Genomic DNA, 19,395 nt, shown 5'->3' on the forward strand with positions numbered 1-19,395 from the left:
TTCAGGTTTCATCTTCAAGTGTTTGTAGTTTGGATCAAATGTTTAACAGTGATACTCATCGTCTACCTCAGTCAATTCAACCAGACGCTGTTTTTTATTACTGTAACACATACTGTATTGCATTACAATAAAAAGAAATATGATGAATTAAAAAGTGCTTTTTTCCCTGAAGTACAGAACTAAGAATTTGAAAGCCATTTCTTCATTGATGAGTCTTGTTACGGTTAGAAATATGACCTGGTGCTGGATTCATGAATATATTAAGAAATAAAAGTTCTCAAACATTTTCTTAAGAACATTTTTTTTTTTTTTTTTTAATTTCTGACATGATTGTAAACTCTATTTTACTCTGGTAAGTCTTTGTGATATATTTGTCCATCTATATTAATCCCTGAACATTGACAAAATTCATTTGCCATATCAGTGTGATTAATATCTGAAACAATCCAATAAATTCCATTAAACATCTCACAGGTTATCTTATATTGACAATGAATTTTTAAAAACATTACTTCACATAATTTTTCTTATAAGAAGGGTTTTGCATTCTTGAGAAGTATTTTTGGAAATACAAAATATTCATAACATTTTTCCTGTTTCTAACCACCGTATCTTACATCATCTATAAATCCACATAAAACATCAATATAAACATCTCAACAACTGCAGCCTTTTAATAAACATTGTGTCAAATGTTAAACTACTTGATGACTATTTATGATGATTACCTTTTTTGAGAGCAATCTTAAGATATTGTTTGTGAATAAAACATAGCTTTTTCTTCAACTAGAATAAGAATGCATAGAAAAAAGTTAAAAGTTCCTAAGATCAACTCTAAGTTCATGAGACGTGTTTGTAAAGGTCTCAGGTTCACAGGAACATCTTCCATTTCTTAAGAATAAAATAACAGGTTTTGTCTGATTGTTTCCTCCTGTCAAATTCAAAACTTTACACACACATATTTTAATGTAGTGTGAGATATGATGAGATTAATCATCACAGGAGAAATCCTCCAGCAGTATTATGTATTGTGTGTAGTTTGTGTAACGCTGTAATCAACTCAAACTCAGCTGATCACACATCTGTGAAGACTCGGAAGTTGTACATTTCTTATGTAAGAAAATTAGTTCTTAAAAGTTCGTCATAAGAACATTCCTAAAAAAATATTTTTTTTTTAGAAAAAAAAAATTTGTTTTAAAAAAATTCATAATACAAAAATAGTAATTTTACACTTAATCGTTTGTGTTGATCTGACAAACTGAGACGCAGACTGAATTTACAACAGCCAGCTTTTTATTTTTTAAAATTTAGTCTGAGACAAACGTCCCACAAATTAAAATGTTTACAAAAAAAGAAAAGAAAGGAGAGCGTGTCGCTAACACATGGAGCTGAAGCGGCTGGTGAGATCGCTGATATGACAGTCATGATGTTTTTAAAACAAAACAAAAGCTGGGCTCTGTGACGTGTGTGTGTGTGTGTGTGTGTGTGTGAGACTCAAGCGTTGCGGTCGATACGAACATCAACCTCTCGTCCGTTGATCTTGGTTCCGTTCATCATGCGGCAGGCTTTCTCTGCGCTCTCAGGAGAGTCGAAGCGCACCGTGCCGCAGCCTTTGGATTTGCCGTTCTCCATCTTTATTTCAGCGTACATCACCTGACCTGGAGAACACAGAGCTGCTCATTTTTATGTTTCTATTAATCTGCTGCATATCAGAAATGAGAGTTAACACACTTACCGCAGTGACTGAACTTCTCCTTGAGCTTCTGCCAGGTCAGATCATATGAGAGCTGCGGAAACACACACACACACACGATCATCATCAAACTCACTTCAGTGACTGACACACACACACACACACACACACACACACACGATCATCATCAAACTCACTTCAGTGACTGACACACACACACACACACACACACGATCATCATCAAACTCACTTCAGTGACTGACACACACACACACACACACACACACACACACACGTTTACTCATCGTCATACGTACGTTTCTCACAAAGATCTGGCATCCGGCCTTAGACCCCGCCCCCCTGTCACTCATTCCACCCATGTGACCCGAGCCGCCTCCATACTGGCCGAAGCCACGCCCCACGTCCATGTTCCCGCCCATCCGGTCGAAGCCAGAGTTCATGCGGTCCATTCCCATGTTCACCATCCCTCCTCCACCTAAAACACACACATATTTATATATGTGACCACAAAACCAGTCATAAGAGTCTGAAATCTGAATAAATAATCTTTCCATTGATGTATGGTTTGTTATGATAGCACAATATTTGGCTGAGATACAACTATTTGAAAATCTGGAATCATAATAACAGTGATTTTCTCAATATTTTAATTTTTTTTGCACCCTTAGATTCCAGATTCCAGAGTTGTTCATATGACTCAAAGTCCTACTTTGAGTCATATGAACAACTCTGGAAAAGGCAGGTTTTCTGCAGGTTTTATGAAAGTAAATTTCAAACTTTTTAAAAGGCCAAGTAAAGAAAAGGAATAAACTGAATGCAACAGAATACATCAGCGTGTAAATGTTTTTTCAAACTGTGAAGTGTTGCTAATGCAAGACATCTTCCTACAGACCTCCATTACTTTTAAATTAATTTCTCTCTCTCTCTCTCTCACACACACACACACACAAGCTATTCATAAATCAAGATAAATGGAAAAATTAGACCAGAAAATCTGTTTTTCCTAGAAAAATTAAGTTGTTTTGACAGAGCAGATATTTCTCTTTTTTATCCTAAATTCAATTTATTTTGATAAATTTCCAGAAAACAAGAGTTCATATTTTTCAATTTATTTTTATTTAAGATAAACTCTATGTTCAGTTACTCAGAAAGAAAGTCTTCATGTGTTCATGTTTCATCTCCAGTAAATGTGTCTTGATTTAAGGATGTTTAGAAAACAAAACAAAAATACTGAGGAAGAACCTGTATTCCATGCAACGTCTAATGCCACAACTTTAGCATTTTACTTTAATTTATAGAATGCGAATTAAGATGTTTTAAGACCTGCAGAAACCCTTAAAAAGGGTTTATATCAAATCAAAATTAAGTAGATATTAATGTAATATTTTGTGTGAGAGCATGAGATGAGTGACCTAATCCAGAGCCCATGGGTCCCATCCCAGCATTCCCCATTCCTGCGTATCCTCCACCTGATGGGACGGAGAACAGAGAGGTCAGATGCTGTTCACACACACACCATCACACACACAGACACACACACTCTCGCTCTCTCTCTCTCTCTCTCTCTCACACACACACACACACACAGACCTCCAAACGAGTCTCCGAACGGGCGGTTCATTCCCATGTCACTTCTGCTGAAGTCTCTGTCCATCCCTCCCATTCCAGAGCGGTACATATCTGTGCGAAAACATTAGTGAACACTGAACTGATCTGAATTATACTCTCATTATAGTCTCCTGTAGAGCTGCTCTACAGCAGAATCTAACACCCTCGCATCTGATGAAGTTTAAAGCATGGATTCTGTTATTTTTTATGTCTGTGAAGCTGCTTTGAATCAATCTGTATTGTATAAAGCACTATATGGTCGTTCTGTGTCAACTCAACCAGAAGTGCCAGGCAAAAACGTTTGGTTTGATATTTGGCTTTTGACCCCTGAGGATTTGGCCATGGAGCCACACTGAGATCCCCATATCTCTGGGACTGAATCATAAAAGGCCTTAAAAATGAACAAATGAAAAGTAACTTTAGTTGACAACCAGAATCTACAATTATACCGACATCCCTTTAATACTTCTTGAGTTACAGGCACGCAAACTTTGAAAAAAACAAACAAAAAAAAACAGAGTATTTTGTCACTAATACAGGTCTGTTCTATGCAATTGTTTTGATAGAAAAAAACAAGATATATTTTTAGATTCAGCATTATTTGCTCTTCAAACATTTCTCTTTAAAAGAAAAAACTTTCAGCTAAATGCAAAGTGACCCACATTTGGTTTTTGACCACTGAAAATGTGAACAATTAACAATTTACTCCTGGAGCTGTATTGAGATGCCCGTATCTCTGGAAATGAGCGATATAGAGCCTTAAAAATGAAGATACCAGAAGAAAAGTATGTTAAGAACTAATATATACTGCAACAAAGATTGTTAAAGTCAACAGATTGTACTAACAGAGCTGCCAATCTCTGTGTAAAAATAACACGATACTGCTATCTTTCTGAAGTCATTTTTACCCACTTGTGATTTGGCTCCAAATCTAAGGTAAAAATGGTCATATCGACCCTCGTCAACAAAATACTGGATTACTCAGTAAATATACATCCATGACATTTCATATTTTAGCTTTCATCACTCTTTATGTTTGTCTTTCTTCAGAAAACTACACTGAATTCTGTTCACTTCTACATCGGTGCCTGAAATGGCACATACGCGAAATTATGTCAAAATGCATGTCTCTGCAAGTATCCTTGTAAACACAGTTGCTTATGGCTTTGTGAAGGTAAACAATTGAGAAAGAAAATGATGTGTAACAGTATATTGGTTCACAGCAGTTTAATGTTCCTGAGGCTTTCTGTGTCATGAATGTTAATCAAACCACAAAACACAGAGAAATCTCACTTTTGTAGCTTTAACACAGATTTAATTTATACAGTGAAGACTGTGCAGTGTTATTTTACATTTGATTATTCAATTTTTGTACCTAAATACTGTTTGACTTACCTTAAAAACATAAAGCACTGTTTATTTCATTTGTATCTTTGTTCTATTAGGTATATTTATCTATGCTTGTAATTTGTTCATTTTCTATGCTGATTAACTCACCTACAAAATTTTTTCCATATCGCAGAAAGCCAAATATCGCAATGTGAGTTTTTTCCAATATCGTGCGGCCCTATTTCTGAAATGCATGTGATTCGATTAATGTCTTTTAGACAGACAGACTGAGGGAAGGAATGATGTTTACCTCCCATTCGGCCCATGGGTCCCATGTCTCTGCCACCGAATCCTCCCATTCCACCCATGCAGTCCATTCCGGAGAAGCCTCCACCCATCCCTACACACACACACACACACACACACTGATGAGCGTCCTCACATGATCTCTGATGGATCTGCTCCAGATGAACGTGACTCTCACCACTCATGCGGTTCATGTTGCTGCATCCCGGCCCGTCCATCCCTGAGAAACAACCAAACCTGCGTTAACTCACAGTCAGCATGGTTCATTTCAGTGGATCTTGGATTTTGGTGAATCAATCTGAACTGTCCATTTAAATATATCAATTAAAAACATTTGATTTAATGACTCATCTGCATCATTACAAAACAATGCTTTATTTTGCATGCAAATAAATAAATAATGCTTTATTCATGCAAATATTACACTGCATGCTTTAAAAAAAAATAAAGCATGAAATACAATATTTGCATGAATAATTAAGCAAACATGAACACACCTCCAGGTCCCATGGAGCTGACGCCTCCTCCACTGAGACGGTTGGCATTTATTGGTTGACCGCCGGGACCCAAACCCATCCCAACGCCGCCCAGACCTCCTGCAGCACACGCCATAAACACACATTTACATACGGAATTATACACACACACACACACACACACACACACACACATTCCAAACAAGCACACAAAGCTCTTACGAGGTAACTGTGGCGGTTTCTCTGCAGGCCTGAAGTCATCTGGAGGAAGTGATTTATCATCCTACAGTAAACATGATGCAAAACAAAAATGAATGCCGAGCCTCATAAACACACAAACTGCATGAGAACAAACGCTGCAGCGGCTCACCATTTTCACATGCATCTGTCTGTCAAACAGCATCTGACCGTTGAACATGGCTGAGAGCGCGAGTGAAGGAGGACGCCGAGACACCGATGATAAAAACATACCGTCTACACAGGCAGCAACTGCAGTACACACTAACTAGTGACACATTAAGATCCAGAAACTCTGGAAATGTATGCAAACGAGTGCATATTTAATTAGGGAATGCCTCACATACATAACACTTCAGAACACTTTTGTTCCAAAACAATTGTTTTAATGTTTTGTGAATAATCAACTGGGGAAGTACGGTGATCTGTGTTAATTAAAAGGTTTACTTTTTTCACCTGTAGAGTCTTGCCTCAAAGGATTGCTCCACTTCCAAAATAAAATTTTCCTGATAATTTACTCACATGAATTATTATTTTTTTTTTTTGGAAAATGACCGATCGTTTCGCTAGATAACACCCTTAAACCTCGGCTGGGATTGTTTAGAGCTCTTTGAAACTGCATTTTTAACCTTCAATCCGTTGAGCACCATTGAAGTCCACTATATGGAGAGAAATATTAGAATGTTTTCCTCAAAAAAACTTAATTTCTTTGCGACTGAAGAAAGACAGACATGTATATTTTGGATGACATGGGGGTGAATAAATTATCAGGAAATGTTTATTCTGGAAGTGGAGAAATCCTTTAATTTGACTTTTTTTTTTTTTAAATCAGTACTTTTCTGTATTAAAGCTTTCCAAGTGAATGCATGAACTGATAAAGTTACGTCAATAAACACATAATTAATTCTGACTTTCATCATCTCTAGGTTGAGGTCCAGAGGATACAGATGGCTTGTACGGCCTCCAGCGGCTGCTCGAAGGTGACCGTCCCCATCCCTCGACTCTTCCCGTCTTTGTCTTCTTTCACATCGGCTCTCCTCACCGTCCCGGCCATACCGAACACCTCCTTCAGCTTCTTCCAGCCCACCTTAAAGTCCAGCTGCAGCCAACAGAGACCGAAACACACACGGGCGTGAATCAGAAGGTAAAGACGAAGCATAATGAACGTGTGCTAAAGATGACAGCAAGTTCAAAGGTCAAACACACATACACACAGACTGACTCTATCTCTATTCTAAAGGCTTTATGAAGGTAAGTTTAAGACTTTATTACTTTATTAATTTTGTTAAATTTCTCAGAAAACTTGACTTGACCCTGGACCACAAAACCAGTCATAAGGGTCACTTTTTTGAAACTGAGATTTATACATCATCTGAAAGCTGAAAAACTATTTGAAAATCTGGAATCTGAGGGTGCAAAAAAATCTAAATATTGAAAAAAATCGCATTTAAATGGGTCCAAGTGAAGTTCTTAGCAATGCATATTACTAATCAAAAATTACGTTTTTATATATTTACGGTAAGAAACTTACAAAATATCTTCATGGAACATGATCTTTATTTAACATCCTAATGATTTTTGGCAATAATTTTGACCCAATGTATTGTTGGCTATTTCTACAAATATACTTGTGCTGCTTATGACTGCTTTTGTGCTCGAGGGTCACAAATGTTCATTTTGCATCTCCAGTCTCTTGATTTAAGGATGTTTAGATATTTGAATTGAATAAATCGAATCTCTTCTTCAGTATTTGTCTTGTTTTCCAGTGCATGCAACATTTAATGCCACGCCTTTCTGCTCTGATTTAAGAGTGTTTTATGCCTTATTTTGTGGATTTAAGAGTTTAAGGCCACAGAAACCCTGCTCTATCAGTCAAGAATGAACCACAGGGTTCAGACTCACGTTGGCCACGAACACGGTGGTGCCGAGCCGTCCGGCCTGCAGCGCGCTGATGATCTCCGGAGGGATGTTGGGGTTGTTGGCGATGGAAGGAGGGATGTTCATCCCGGCCGGACCAGCATCGGACCCTCGGCCGCCTCCGTACATCCGGCCCGATCTCTGCAGGACGCGCCGCGCATGCTCGCCGTCCGGATCCTGAAACACACACGCATCAGGAACATCTGGACAAACACACACTGGACAGAACAGCAGGGATGGGCGTATCGACCCTGAAGTATCGATATATCAATACTGATGCGACACAAATGTAAGGCTGCAACAACTAATATTATCGATAATGAAAACAACACAAATTCACGTGAGCATTTCTCTGTAGGCCTGACAGTCTGTGTTAAGTTTAAATTAGGGCTGTCAGTTTAACGCATTAACTTAATTAGTTATGAAGAAATAAATCAATTGAAATATTTAACGCAGTTAAAGCACCGCCTCCAGACCTGTACGTCATCTTACATTTCATACAGTTGAGAAATATGATGCAGGGCAACAACTCCATAAATGCAGTTATGCCATAAAATTAAAGATATTGGTGCAAAAAATACCCCTGTGTGTGTTGTGTCTCATATTTATATCATACGGTAAACGATATCACACGAGCAGCAAGAGCAGTATTAAACGAATGCTGATTTTGTCCCAAGCTTAAATGTGATTTTACATTTAACAGTTCAGTAAATAAGAAGTTAATATTGTATTATATTTTAAACACAATATTATGTTTTTGCTCAATTTTGCAGAGAACATATCTTTAAAGCCACAGCAGAATTGTTGTGCGTCTCTGAGCAACACGGCGGTGTTTAGTTTCTGAATGAATCGTGTGAATCAGTTCATAAAGAGAGCCGTTTACTTCATTCCTGAATGAATCAGCCGTTTGAACGAATCGAATACTGCCACCTGCTGGCAGATTTAGTTTCTTATTCAGAACATAATTTCATTTAAAAAAATAAAATAAATAAATAATAAAAATAAAAAACATTAAAAGGATAGTTCAGCCCAAATGTTTTAATTCCGTCATCATTTACTCACGCTCATATAATTTAAAACCCTTCTTTTGTGGAACATAAAAGTAGGGGTGTGCGATATATATCGTCTGCGATAATATCGTAATTGTTGTTTTAACGATGTGCAATTTGACATTATCGAGTGTTTTGCAAAAACCAAATAGAACACCTACGGAGTGCACGCTTACATTACGTGATGAAGTCTAGACTAGTGTGCGTGCGCATTTAGAGTGTGTTCTTTCACTGCATGATTCAGTCTAATAACATGCATTAAGAATGATCACAAAATTCAAGATATGGGAAAGAAAATGCGTATTTGCTGTTTTTGCTCCATTTCGCCAACAAAAAGTAATTCCAAACAGCCACAGCACTGTTTTGAGTCTCTGAGCAACATGACGATGTTTAGTTCCTGAATGAATCAACCGTTTAAAATGATTCGGTTCACTTGCAATGACTCACTTGTTAACAGTGACTTGCTGCCACCTACTGGCGATTACTGGCAAAGTAGCTCAAATATCAGTATTCAATGTTTTATGTTTAAATATCAAAACATTATGCATTTGTAACTGCAGGTTAAAGCACTCTGTGTCCCTCTGAGCTGCATTAAACAGTGTGTAAATACATCTAAATGCCACTTCAGATGCAACTTCTGCAAAGATTAATTTTGTTGATACTGGTTTCATTTGTTTGGTAACAGCCTAAATGTCTTATTATTCTAATTGACTGATTAATTGTAACAATTTGATTCAAAAGATGCACACTTTTAGAAAACAAAATGGCTTTATTAAAGGTAAAATTGCCCATAAATGGTAAAAATGAATTTAAACTTATATGAAAAGATTAATTTCTATCACTGATGTGAACTGACCACACAGAATATGAAGAATATCAAAAAATGTTTCAGCCTAAATGTTTATGTGAAATAAATTTTATGTTGAATCAAGTAAAATATTTTTTCTAAAGCTACAATTTGTAATGTCTACTTGATACTTTCTCATTTAACACAAAAATAGCTTTAAATAATCTTTTGGGGTATTTTCATAGTCAAACTTATTTTGTGCAAAAACATTCATTGTGCTGAAATATCTGTTGTTGAACATTAAATTAAGGTTTAAATGTCAACATGTAGTGCATGTATTTTATGAGTAGGAACTGTAAAGGAATAACAGCGTGTAACAATTTAGTTTAATTTAATTATTAAAAATGTATTAATTTAATTATTAAAAAATTAGTGTAGCGCTGTCAAATGATTAATCGCAATTAATTACATCCAAAATAAAGTTTTTGTTTACATAATGTGTGTATATTTATTATGTATATATAAATACACACACATTCAGTATATATTTTAAAAATATTTACATGTATGTTCATTTATATTATATATAAATATATTTAATAAATACATTTTTCATAAATATATACACATGCATGTGTTTGTATTTATACATACATAATAAATATACACACTCATCTATTATGTAAACAAATTTTTTTATTTTGCATGTGATTAATCGTGATTAATTGTTTGACAGCACTAGAAGTATCGTATCGGTATCGATATTGACGATACTGGCCTTTAAAAGTATCAGTATCTTATCGGGGAAAAAAAGTCCCTACAGAACAGGCAGAATGATGTGTTTACCTCCTTAATGTTCAGCGGCCGTCCGTTCAGATCATGTTTGCTCATGACCTCAATGGCTTTCTTCACAAACTCTTCATCTTTGAACTCAACCACACTGAAAGAGAAGAGCAGCCGTCAGAACACAACAGCAAATCTCTACAGCTTATAATACAAAATTTAAGTAGCTTTATTTTACAGTTCATTACTTTTTTTTTACTGCTTGGAAAAATATAAACAATAATAGTTGCTACATAATACATAAGATAACTGAAGAAATAGTTAAAGGAATCATTCCATTGTTTTCATTTATATATATTTACTTAGGTTTTAAATATTACTTTATTTAAATTAATATTTAATAGAGGTGACTACTTTTTTCAATTCTTGGAAGAAATATAAATAATGATTTCTTGCTGCTTTTTAAAATATTTAAGTGCTTATATTTTACTTATAATTTACTTTTTTAAATGTTAGGGAAAAATAATAATAATAATTTATATTATTATTATTATTTGTACTTAAATACTTGACACTGCTGTCAAGACAACTAAAGACATACTTGAAGGGCAACATTCAATTGTTTTAATTTATTCATATTTACTTGATTTAAATAAATATTTAAAAGAGTTTATTATTTTTGTTTTCCATTGCTTGGAATTTAAGAACCTTTATTTCTTACCGGTTATAAAAATTAAATATTTTTCTTTCACAGTCGATTGCCTTTTTAAATGTTTGGGAAATATATAAATAATGAACATTTCTACTTGAATACTTGACATTTCTGACAGACCCTTGAAGAAATACCTGAAGGCAATACTGCATTGCATTGCATTAATTTAATTCATATTTACTTTATTTAAATATGTGACTCTGCAGCACAAAAGCAGTCATAAGCAGCAGGTATATTTGTAGCAATAGCCAACAATACATTGTATGGGTCAAAATTATCCATTTTTCTTTTATGCCAAAAATCATTAGGATATTAAGTAAAGATCATGTTCCATGAAGATATTTAGTAAATTTCCTACTGTAAACATATCAAAACTTAATTTTTGATTAGTAATATGCATTGCTAAGAACTTCATTTGGACAACTTTAAAGGTTTAAAGATTTTTTTGCACCCTCAGATTCCAGATTTTCAAATATCTCAGTCAAATATTGTCCGATCATAACAAACCATACATCAATGGAAAGATTATTTGTGTATAAATCTCAATATGACTGGTTTTGTGGTCCATGGTCACATATTACTTTAATTATTATTATTAATACATTTACATTTTTTCCAAGCATTGAAAGAGTAATATCTTAATACTGTAAAGTTGATTACTTTTGTCAATGCTTGGAATCATCTAAATAATAACTGCTTATAAAACAAGTACCTTTAATTCACAATTAATTAAATATTTGGGAAACTATAAATCATTTCTACTAGAATCCTTGATACAAGTGTCTGCCAAATGCATCAGTGAAAACATGCTTAGTTTTTGCTGTATCAATTAATCAAGTTTAAGTATCTCGACGGCGGTTCTTACCCGCAGCCCTGCAGGAGCGCATCCCAGAAGAACGAGGACGAGGCGAGAGAACGACAAGAAAGAACCTCATCAGAATCACATCAGTTCACAGCACTTCAGCACAGAGAGAAACAGCTGGTTGATTGATCATTAGTGCTTCAGAGAGATCAATTACAGCACATGCTCATGACTCTAATACTTTGACGAGCTGTTTCATTTGGCTACAGTGAGATGGACGAATCAAAGCAAATGAACTCGGGGCAAATGAAACTGTTACGGGACAGAGAGAGGAGAGAGACAGAAGGGATCAGACAGACAGATGGATGAAGGGGTTTAAGGAAAGACACCTGACTCTTGTAGGTCGGTTAAGTCCAAATCAAAAACACCTAAGCAATCATCAGATGTGAGAGAGACAGATGGACCCCAGCCAAACGGGTCACCACCAATTTAAAGGACATCCGAATCAGCGTCTTAATGAGCTTTACTGTAACACTACACATCAACACACCATCCCGAGGTCAAAGGTACGACAGTATATCGGCTCTACCGGCCCTGAGCACATGATAGTGATGCTGCGGAGGCCTTGCAAACCTCGCAGACAGCGCAGAGTCACCAACACTTACCCTTGACTTTCCTTCTCCATCCTTAAAGAGTTCCACGTATGTAACCTCACCAACTACATGAGACATACAAAGGGAAAATACCACAGAGAACAAGGCATTTAAATCACCAGTGGTCTGGTCGCCCTGGGTGCAACGCTACAGGTAGAAAAGCCCAGTGAAACACACACACATACACCTGAGACCCGCTCCTCGAACAGCACCTCGACGCACACCTAGCGCTATGATGCTACAGGTACTGTACACAGGTAGAAAAATCACAAGGCCACCCACCTGTACAATCCTTCAACACTACAGTGAATCATGACTACAGCAAATACCACCAGAGCATATGTGTATTCACACCAGAACAGATTCAACTGGCCTGTCCGACATTTGTGCTGCACGCTTGTCTAGATCGAGACAGATACGAGCTAAAGCTGAGAGAGGGAGAGGACGGGACGGAGCGCTGTCTCTGCGTGGGTTACCTTTCTCGCGCATTAGATCTTTAATTGCCTGCCACTTCATATCATAAGGGATATTGCTAATGAACACCCGGTTCCTGTGGGCGGCCTTCTTGTCCGCCGAGCTGCCGCCGTGACGCTCTTTGTAGGGATGGTAGCGATGCGACTTTCTGCTCTTCTCTTTGGGCTCCGGTTTGTCCTCGGCATTGCTGCAAACACACACGAGAGAAGAAACACGGTCAAATCACACACTCAACAAAAACCCATTTTCAGCAACACATGGAAACAATGCAATGCAACTGTGCACGCTTCTTCCTAACGCTCTAAAATGCATCAGCGCAGCACATTTAAAGGAGAAATAGGTTTGAGTTTGTTCTCCAATTTAAACAACTGCTTTAAAATTAATTTTTACTTCTTTAAACTTTGGCCAAAATTATTTGACTCGTTCTCCATTCCACACATCCAAAAACCCAAAACAAAACATATTGGTTCTGCCAACATTTAGTAATTGAAAAACATCAATATATATATATATATATATATATATATATATATATATATATATATATATATATATATATATATACACACATTTTAAAAACAGAACACACCTATAAAAATTAATTATAAAAATTTATGTACTTTAAAAAAAAAAAAAAAGAAATATATTATACACTACAAATATAAACTTTTGCTTTGTAAGCAGTGCTTTTCTAAAGACAAAAATAGATCACAACAGTCACTGATGAAACCCACTGATTAGTAAATCGAACCGATTTACTAACTAAATAAAACCGCTAAAAACAGACCTACTGTGAGCTACGAGGTTATTAATCGATGGTATTTGCTTTTGTTGAAGTCCTTATTTTAACTCATTTTTAAATAATAATGTTTAAGAAACTACATTTCCCATGATTCAGCAGAGAAATCTCCACTAATAAAAAAAAAAACTCAAACCAAACTAGCTCCGCCCACTTATATGAAGCACTTCAAATTCTAGCTTTGTGCCATTTCCTAATACTTTTTGCTTCAATTCAAAGTTTATAATAATGTGATTCATCTTGTCGGTTTGGTTCATTGGCTTATCAGTCTTTAACGAAAACTAAACGGGAAAAATACTTCCGGCCGCGACTAAAGTGGGCGGGGTCTGTTGATGGCGCGGTTGTTATGGGTTACCGCTCTGATTGGTACGCGCCACTAACGAACGCAGCACCGCAAAACAAATTAACGACATAAAAATACGCGCTGAGAGGAACGGAGAACTAGAGATGTCTTCAGATACACGCATTATGAACAAACTGAAGAGAATAAAAAATAAACACGTTTCTTATGCTCTGTCAACGCGCTCCGCTCGTGCACAGGCCTCGCTAACAATACGCGCGTAATAGACGCAACACATGCAACAGTCGTGTTTTCAAGGGCTTTCAATTACGTTTTAACGCCATTTGTGTTCTCCTGCGTCTGCTGGGGCTCCGCTTCTCCTTCGTCAGCGGGAGAATCGCTTGATTCTTCATGTTTGCTGTCAGTGAGGTCTAGAGTCAGCTCCTCGTCCGCCATCACTACTGCTCCTCTCAGGCGCGCGACTCTGCTCACGCAGCTATCGCGAGACTACAGTGCGCCACTGGATTTTGCTGGATAGTTCTTGATAATTTCATTCCTGTCTAATTGCTTTATATTACAAAATGCTCCTTATCAATCTTTTCACTACAGCAGAAAGGACCAGTTGTGCAATATGTTGATTTCAATGATTGAATTATACCGTTTTTGAGTAAGATGAACAGGAATATTGAAACAGAAACAGATATCATTATTTTAAAAGTCAGTGGGTAATAATGGTAATACTGTGCAATAAACTACAAATTTGACCGATTTTATGATACCAATACTATGGAGTCAATTCAATGCCACATTCACAAAGGAACTGAAGTTTTGCAAACGAAAATAAAGAACTGCACAATATAAATGAAAAAGGGCAAAAGCAATGATTTTGCAACATTTTCCGTGGCCACAGCTACTAATTTATTTAAAATGCTGCTTTTGTTTTGCTTTTCAGTCAAGTGTGAGCTTGCGATAAAGTTTTTCCTTTGCGCGTTTCACTTTCTGGCATTGTTTTGACGTGGAGTTGAGGGACTGGGGTGTGCACAACAGTCCTGGGCTGCGTTTCCCAAAAGCATTGTAATCCTAAGGTGATCATAGGGCTTACAATGCTTTTGGGAAACGCAGCCCTGGACAAGAGTGTACCAGATAAAAATTTTTAAAAAATGATGGAAAAAAATCCCACAGATGCACATTAAAGGAGGAACCTGAACCATTACATTTTGACAGGATTTCCCGAACTGGGGTTCATGAATGAGCTGGAGACTTTCCAAATGTATAAAAACAGTAGAATTTTAGGAATGAAAATTCAAAAGAGAGAAAAGAAGAATTAGGGCAAATCAAATTATGAAAAATTACTGCCATTGTATGAGTAAAATGTAATCATGTAATCTGTAAAAAAAGCAACTAATCTGATTATTAATGTATTAAAATGTATATATATCTAACTACAAGTAATTCATTTTTGGAGTCTGATTACATGTAATCATTTACTACCCATCTCTGACATCACCCACTTCACCCAAGCAACCACCTACAAACTCTCTGAAACCACCCACTACACCCTAGCAACCACCTACAAACTCTCTGAAACCACCCACTACACCCTAGCAACCACCTACAAACTCTCTGACATCACCCACTACACCCTAGCAACCACCTACAAACTCTCTGACATCACCCACTACACCCAAGCAACCACCTACAAACTCTCTGAAACCACCCACTACACCCTAGCAACCACCTACAAACTCTCTGACATCACCCACTACACCCTAGCAACCACCTACAAACTCTCTGAAACCACCCACTACACCCTAGCAACCACCTACAAACTCTCTGAAACCACCCACTACACCCTAGCAACCATCTACAAACTCTCTGACATCACCCACTACACCCTAGCAACCATCTACAAACTCTCTGAAACCACCCACTACACCCTAGCAACCACCTACAAACTCTCTGACATCACCCACTACACCCTAGCAACCACCTACAAACTCTCTGACATCACCAGTTCTGGGTAGATTACTTACAAAGTGTATTCAATTACTGATTACAAATTACATGACAGAAATTATAATTTGTAACGTAATCTATTAGATTACACATATTAGGTAATGTATTCTGACTAATGCTTGATTACTTTTAGATTACGTTTGACCCAAAATATTCCATTCTTTTTCAAAATCATAGCATTTATTAAACATTACATTATGCCAGGGTTTCCTGAACTGGGGTTCATGAATGAAGTACAAGGGGTTTGTGAGTAGATGAAAAACTGGAGACTTTCCAAATGTAAAAAAACAGTAGAATTTTAGGAATGAAAATTTGACAGAGAGAGAGAGAGAGAGAGAGAAGAAGAAGAATTAGAGCAGATCAAATTATGAAATGAGTAATATGTAATCATATAATCTGTAAAAAGTAACTGTAATTAGCTGATTATTTATATTTTGAAGAGTAATATATCTAACTACAAGTACTTAATTTTTGGAGTCTGATTATGTAATCCAGATTACTAGTGCTAAATAGTACCAGTTACTATTTAGCACTGGACACCACCCACGACACCCTAGCAACCACGTACAAACTCTCTGACACCATCCACGACACCCTAGCAACCACCTACAAACTCTCTGACACCACCCACGACACCCTAGCAACCACGTACAAACTCTCTGACACCATCCACGACACCCTAGCAACCACCTACAAACTCTCTGACACCACCCACGACACCCTAGCAACCACGCATACAAACTCTCTGACACCATCCACGACACCCTAGCAACCACCTACAAACTCTCTGACACCACCCACGACACCCTAGCAACCACGTACAAACTCTCTGACACCATCCACGACACCCTAGCAACCACCTACAAACTCTCTGACACCACCCACGACACCCTAGCAACCACGCACAAACTCTCTGACACCACCCACTACACCCTAGCAACCACCTACAAACTCTCTGACACCACCCACTACACCCTAGCAACCACGTACAAACTCTCTGACGCCATCCACGACACCCTAGCAACCATCTACAAACTCTCTGACATCACCCACTACACCCTAGCAACCACCTACAAACTCTCTGACACCACCCACGACACCCTAGCAACCACGTACAAACTCTCTGACACCATCCACGACACCCTAGCAACCATCTACAAACTCTCTGACATCACCCACTACACCCTAGCAACCACCTACAAACTCTCTGACACCACCCACGACACCCTAGCAACCACCTAGCAATGCCCTGGTAACCACCCTTGCGCTGCACTCACATGCTCATCGTAACGTAAAAAATCTTGTATTGCGGTACTGATTTGGTGGCACGTTGGGTTAAAGGCGTCGCTGTGCCTTTAAAAGCATGTTGAGCCGCATCAGATATGCTGGAGCATCTAATGATGCTTTAAGCACAAAGTCTAATTGAGTTACATGCTGATGAAAGACATGCCAAAGCGGCCCCTGCACCAGCCCACCTAATCAACAGCAACGTCTCGAGGCAGAAGAGCCAGCTGGGAACGTCACATTTCAGGGGGAGCCACATAAATAAGAACAGGTGAGCGCAAGAGCAAAAGAACAAAAATTGGAGTCAAACCAGCTGAGACTAACAAGTGGTTGCCAAGCTGAGGAGCAGACAGAGAGAGAGAGAGAGAGAGACTGTGTGTTTGCAGGGACACACAGAGCAGCTGCGCGCTCAGAAAGCGCAGGCGACAGCACGGCTGTGAAAGCATTCAGTTGCAGATTTCTGACTAAACGTGTCCGTGCTGCTGCCTCTCACTCCCCCACCAGCCTCTTTATTCAGGAGCAGTCAAGCCAAGCCTGTGAACTCCTGCTGGCTGTGCGCAGGGCTCGACACGCTCTTCTGCAGTGATGAGGGCTACGACAGCAAGCGCAGGAATAACGGACTGACCGCCTACAACAGGTCTGACAGAATGAGGCCAAAATGAAGGTGAGATGCATTTTGATTTCAGCTCAGATGCATGTCGTTCTTCAGCCACCTGCTGCTCATCCACACCCACCTGCCTCTCTCAAACAGTTTCCCGCTGCATGCGGCATGCATGAGAACGACACGCGATTGTGAGCATCATCTCTCGAGTCGCAGCTGGAATGCAACAGGTCCCGGTGTCTGCATGTGCTGACTCAAGTAGCTGTCGCCTATGTGCTGTGATCTCCGACTCTGCAAAAGCCATCGCTCCTGAGATTCCTCAAGTACTGTTTGCTGCAGCGCATTCAGAGGGAGTGCATTTTTCTTCGTTTTATTGTTGCAGCAGTGTGTGCTGCAACTCTGTGCTGCTGAGAAATCTGATCACCTGCCATTAAACAGGCGCATGCTCTTGGTTTCTAATAGAGCACAAGAGAGTCTAGGGCTGCATGCACACCGCAAGGCTTCATCTTTCATCCCAACTGTTTACTTAAGATATAAGCGAGTGCATTTAATGCATTAATGACTCGCCATGATGCCCGGGGCTCTCTATTGTTAGAACTTTTAAGTAATCGTCCTCATTATTTCAGCTTTAGAAATTCAAACAAAACGTCAAAGAATGCAATTCAACGGAGAAGACGATTCACATGCATGAATTCCCCGTGCATTCATTCGCTGTGTCCTGCATTCACATCTATCCTGTCTGTTACATAACACTGGCCATATTTTAATGCACATCACCGATTAAAGACTTCAGGCAAGTGTGCATGCTCCACAGAGTGTACGTCTATTCAAAATATTCCTTGTCCCAATATTCTCATGCACATTAATTCTGCAGTACAGTGTTTGTTGTCTGATTGATTCCATTAATTAATTCTAAGTATCTCCTTCCTTCACAGGCTGATCGCCAACCTACTGACACATGCAGGATGACGGGGCGCGTCTTGGAACATGTGTAGCGTTCACTATAACCACAGCCTAACGGCCATGAGCGGGACTGATATCATGGCCTATTCTCTGAGCCTGGAGCAGAAGACGGCGTTTGCGTTCGTTGGGATGTTGCTGGTGTTTCTCGGCCTGTTGATCGTCAGGTGTTTCCGGATCCTGCTGGACCCCTACAGTAGCATGCCATCATCCAGCTGGGGCGACGGACTGGAGGGCCTGGAAAAAGGGACATTTGAATATGCTCTTACCTGAGACCGTGTTCCCAAAGACGCCAAACCCCAGTCCATGGCTTCATTCTAGAGCCCCCTAAGTCGTATAAAGCCTTCGCACCGTATGGGGGCATGCACACAGGACGCATTCGAGATGCAAAACGTTTTAACTTGGGACTATTTTTAACTTGATACACGTTCTCAGAAACAGGTAATGTTTGGTGATGCAATGGCCAAAGATGTGTAATTGATGCATGCGCATTCGGATAGGGTTGCAAAGGGGTGGAAAATTTCAGAAGCTTTCCAGACATTTTGGACACCGTTGGGAAGTTTTGAAAACTTTTGGAAAGTTTCCACCCCTTTGCAACCCTGCACACT

The 19,395-nt window shown here is 38.5% G+C and overlaps 2 protein-coding genes across 3 annotated transcripts; one reads left to right on the forward strand and one right to left on the reverse strand.

The window, feature by feature from the left end:
- Window positions 1-75: 75 nt before the first annotated feature.
- On the reverse strand, window positions 76-14,780 carry myef2 (myelin expression factor 2). Its single transcript, XM_058751838.1, has 17 exons — window positions 14,258-14,780; window positions 12,850-13,034; window positions 12,386-12,438; window positions 11,784-11,791; window positions 10,270-10,363; window positions 7,573-7,764; window positions 6,616-6,769; window positions 5,804-5,853; window positions 5,656-5,716; window positions 5,455-5,553; window positions 5,136-5,177; window positions 4,962-5,051; window positions 3,305-3,394; window positions 3,127-3,183; window positions 2,011-2,189; window positions 1,736-1,787; window positions 76-1,658 (listed from the first exon to the last, which is right to left on the reverse strand). Exons 1-17 carry the CDS (start codon window positions 14,380-14,382, stop codon window positions 1,495-1,497), a joined length of 1,695 nt encoding a protein of 564 aa, XP_058607821.1. The 5' UTR covers window positions 14,383-14,780; the 3' UTR covers window positions 76-1,494.
- A 267-nt stretch (window positions 14,781-15,047) lies between these two features.
- ctxn2 (cortexin 2) lies at window positions 15,048-19,343 on the forward strand. Of its 2 annotated transcripts, none has more exons than XM_058751350.1 (2): window positions 15,048-18,644; window positions 18,763-19,343. In XM_058751350.1, the coding sequence occupies exon 2, from the start codon at window positions 18,815-18,817 to the stop codon at window positions 19,058-19,060; it is 246 nt and encodes an 81-aa protein (XP_058607333.1). In that variant the 5' UTR covers window positions 15,048-18,644; window positions 18,763-18,814; the 3' UTR covers window positions 19,061-19,343. The 2 variants fall into 2 exon arrangements, with proteins under 2 accessions (XP_058607333.1, XP_058607332.1); XM_058751349.1 differs by having other exon boundaries at window positions 15,048-17,890; window positions 17,978-19,343.
- The last annotated feature ends 52 nt before the right edge of the window (window positions 19,344-19,395 follow it).

This window comes from Onychostoma macrolepis, chromosome 18, assembly GCF_012432095.1.
Source record: "Onychostoma macrolepis isolate SWU-2019 chromosome 18, ASM1243209v1, whole genome shotgun sequence".
Taxonomy (NCBI): domain Eukaryota; kingdom Metazoa; phylum Chordata; class Actinopteri; order Cypriniformes; family Cyprinidae; genus Onychostoma; species Onychostoma macrolepis.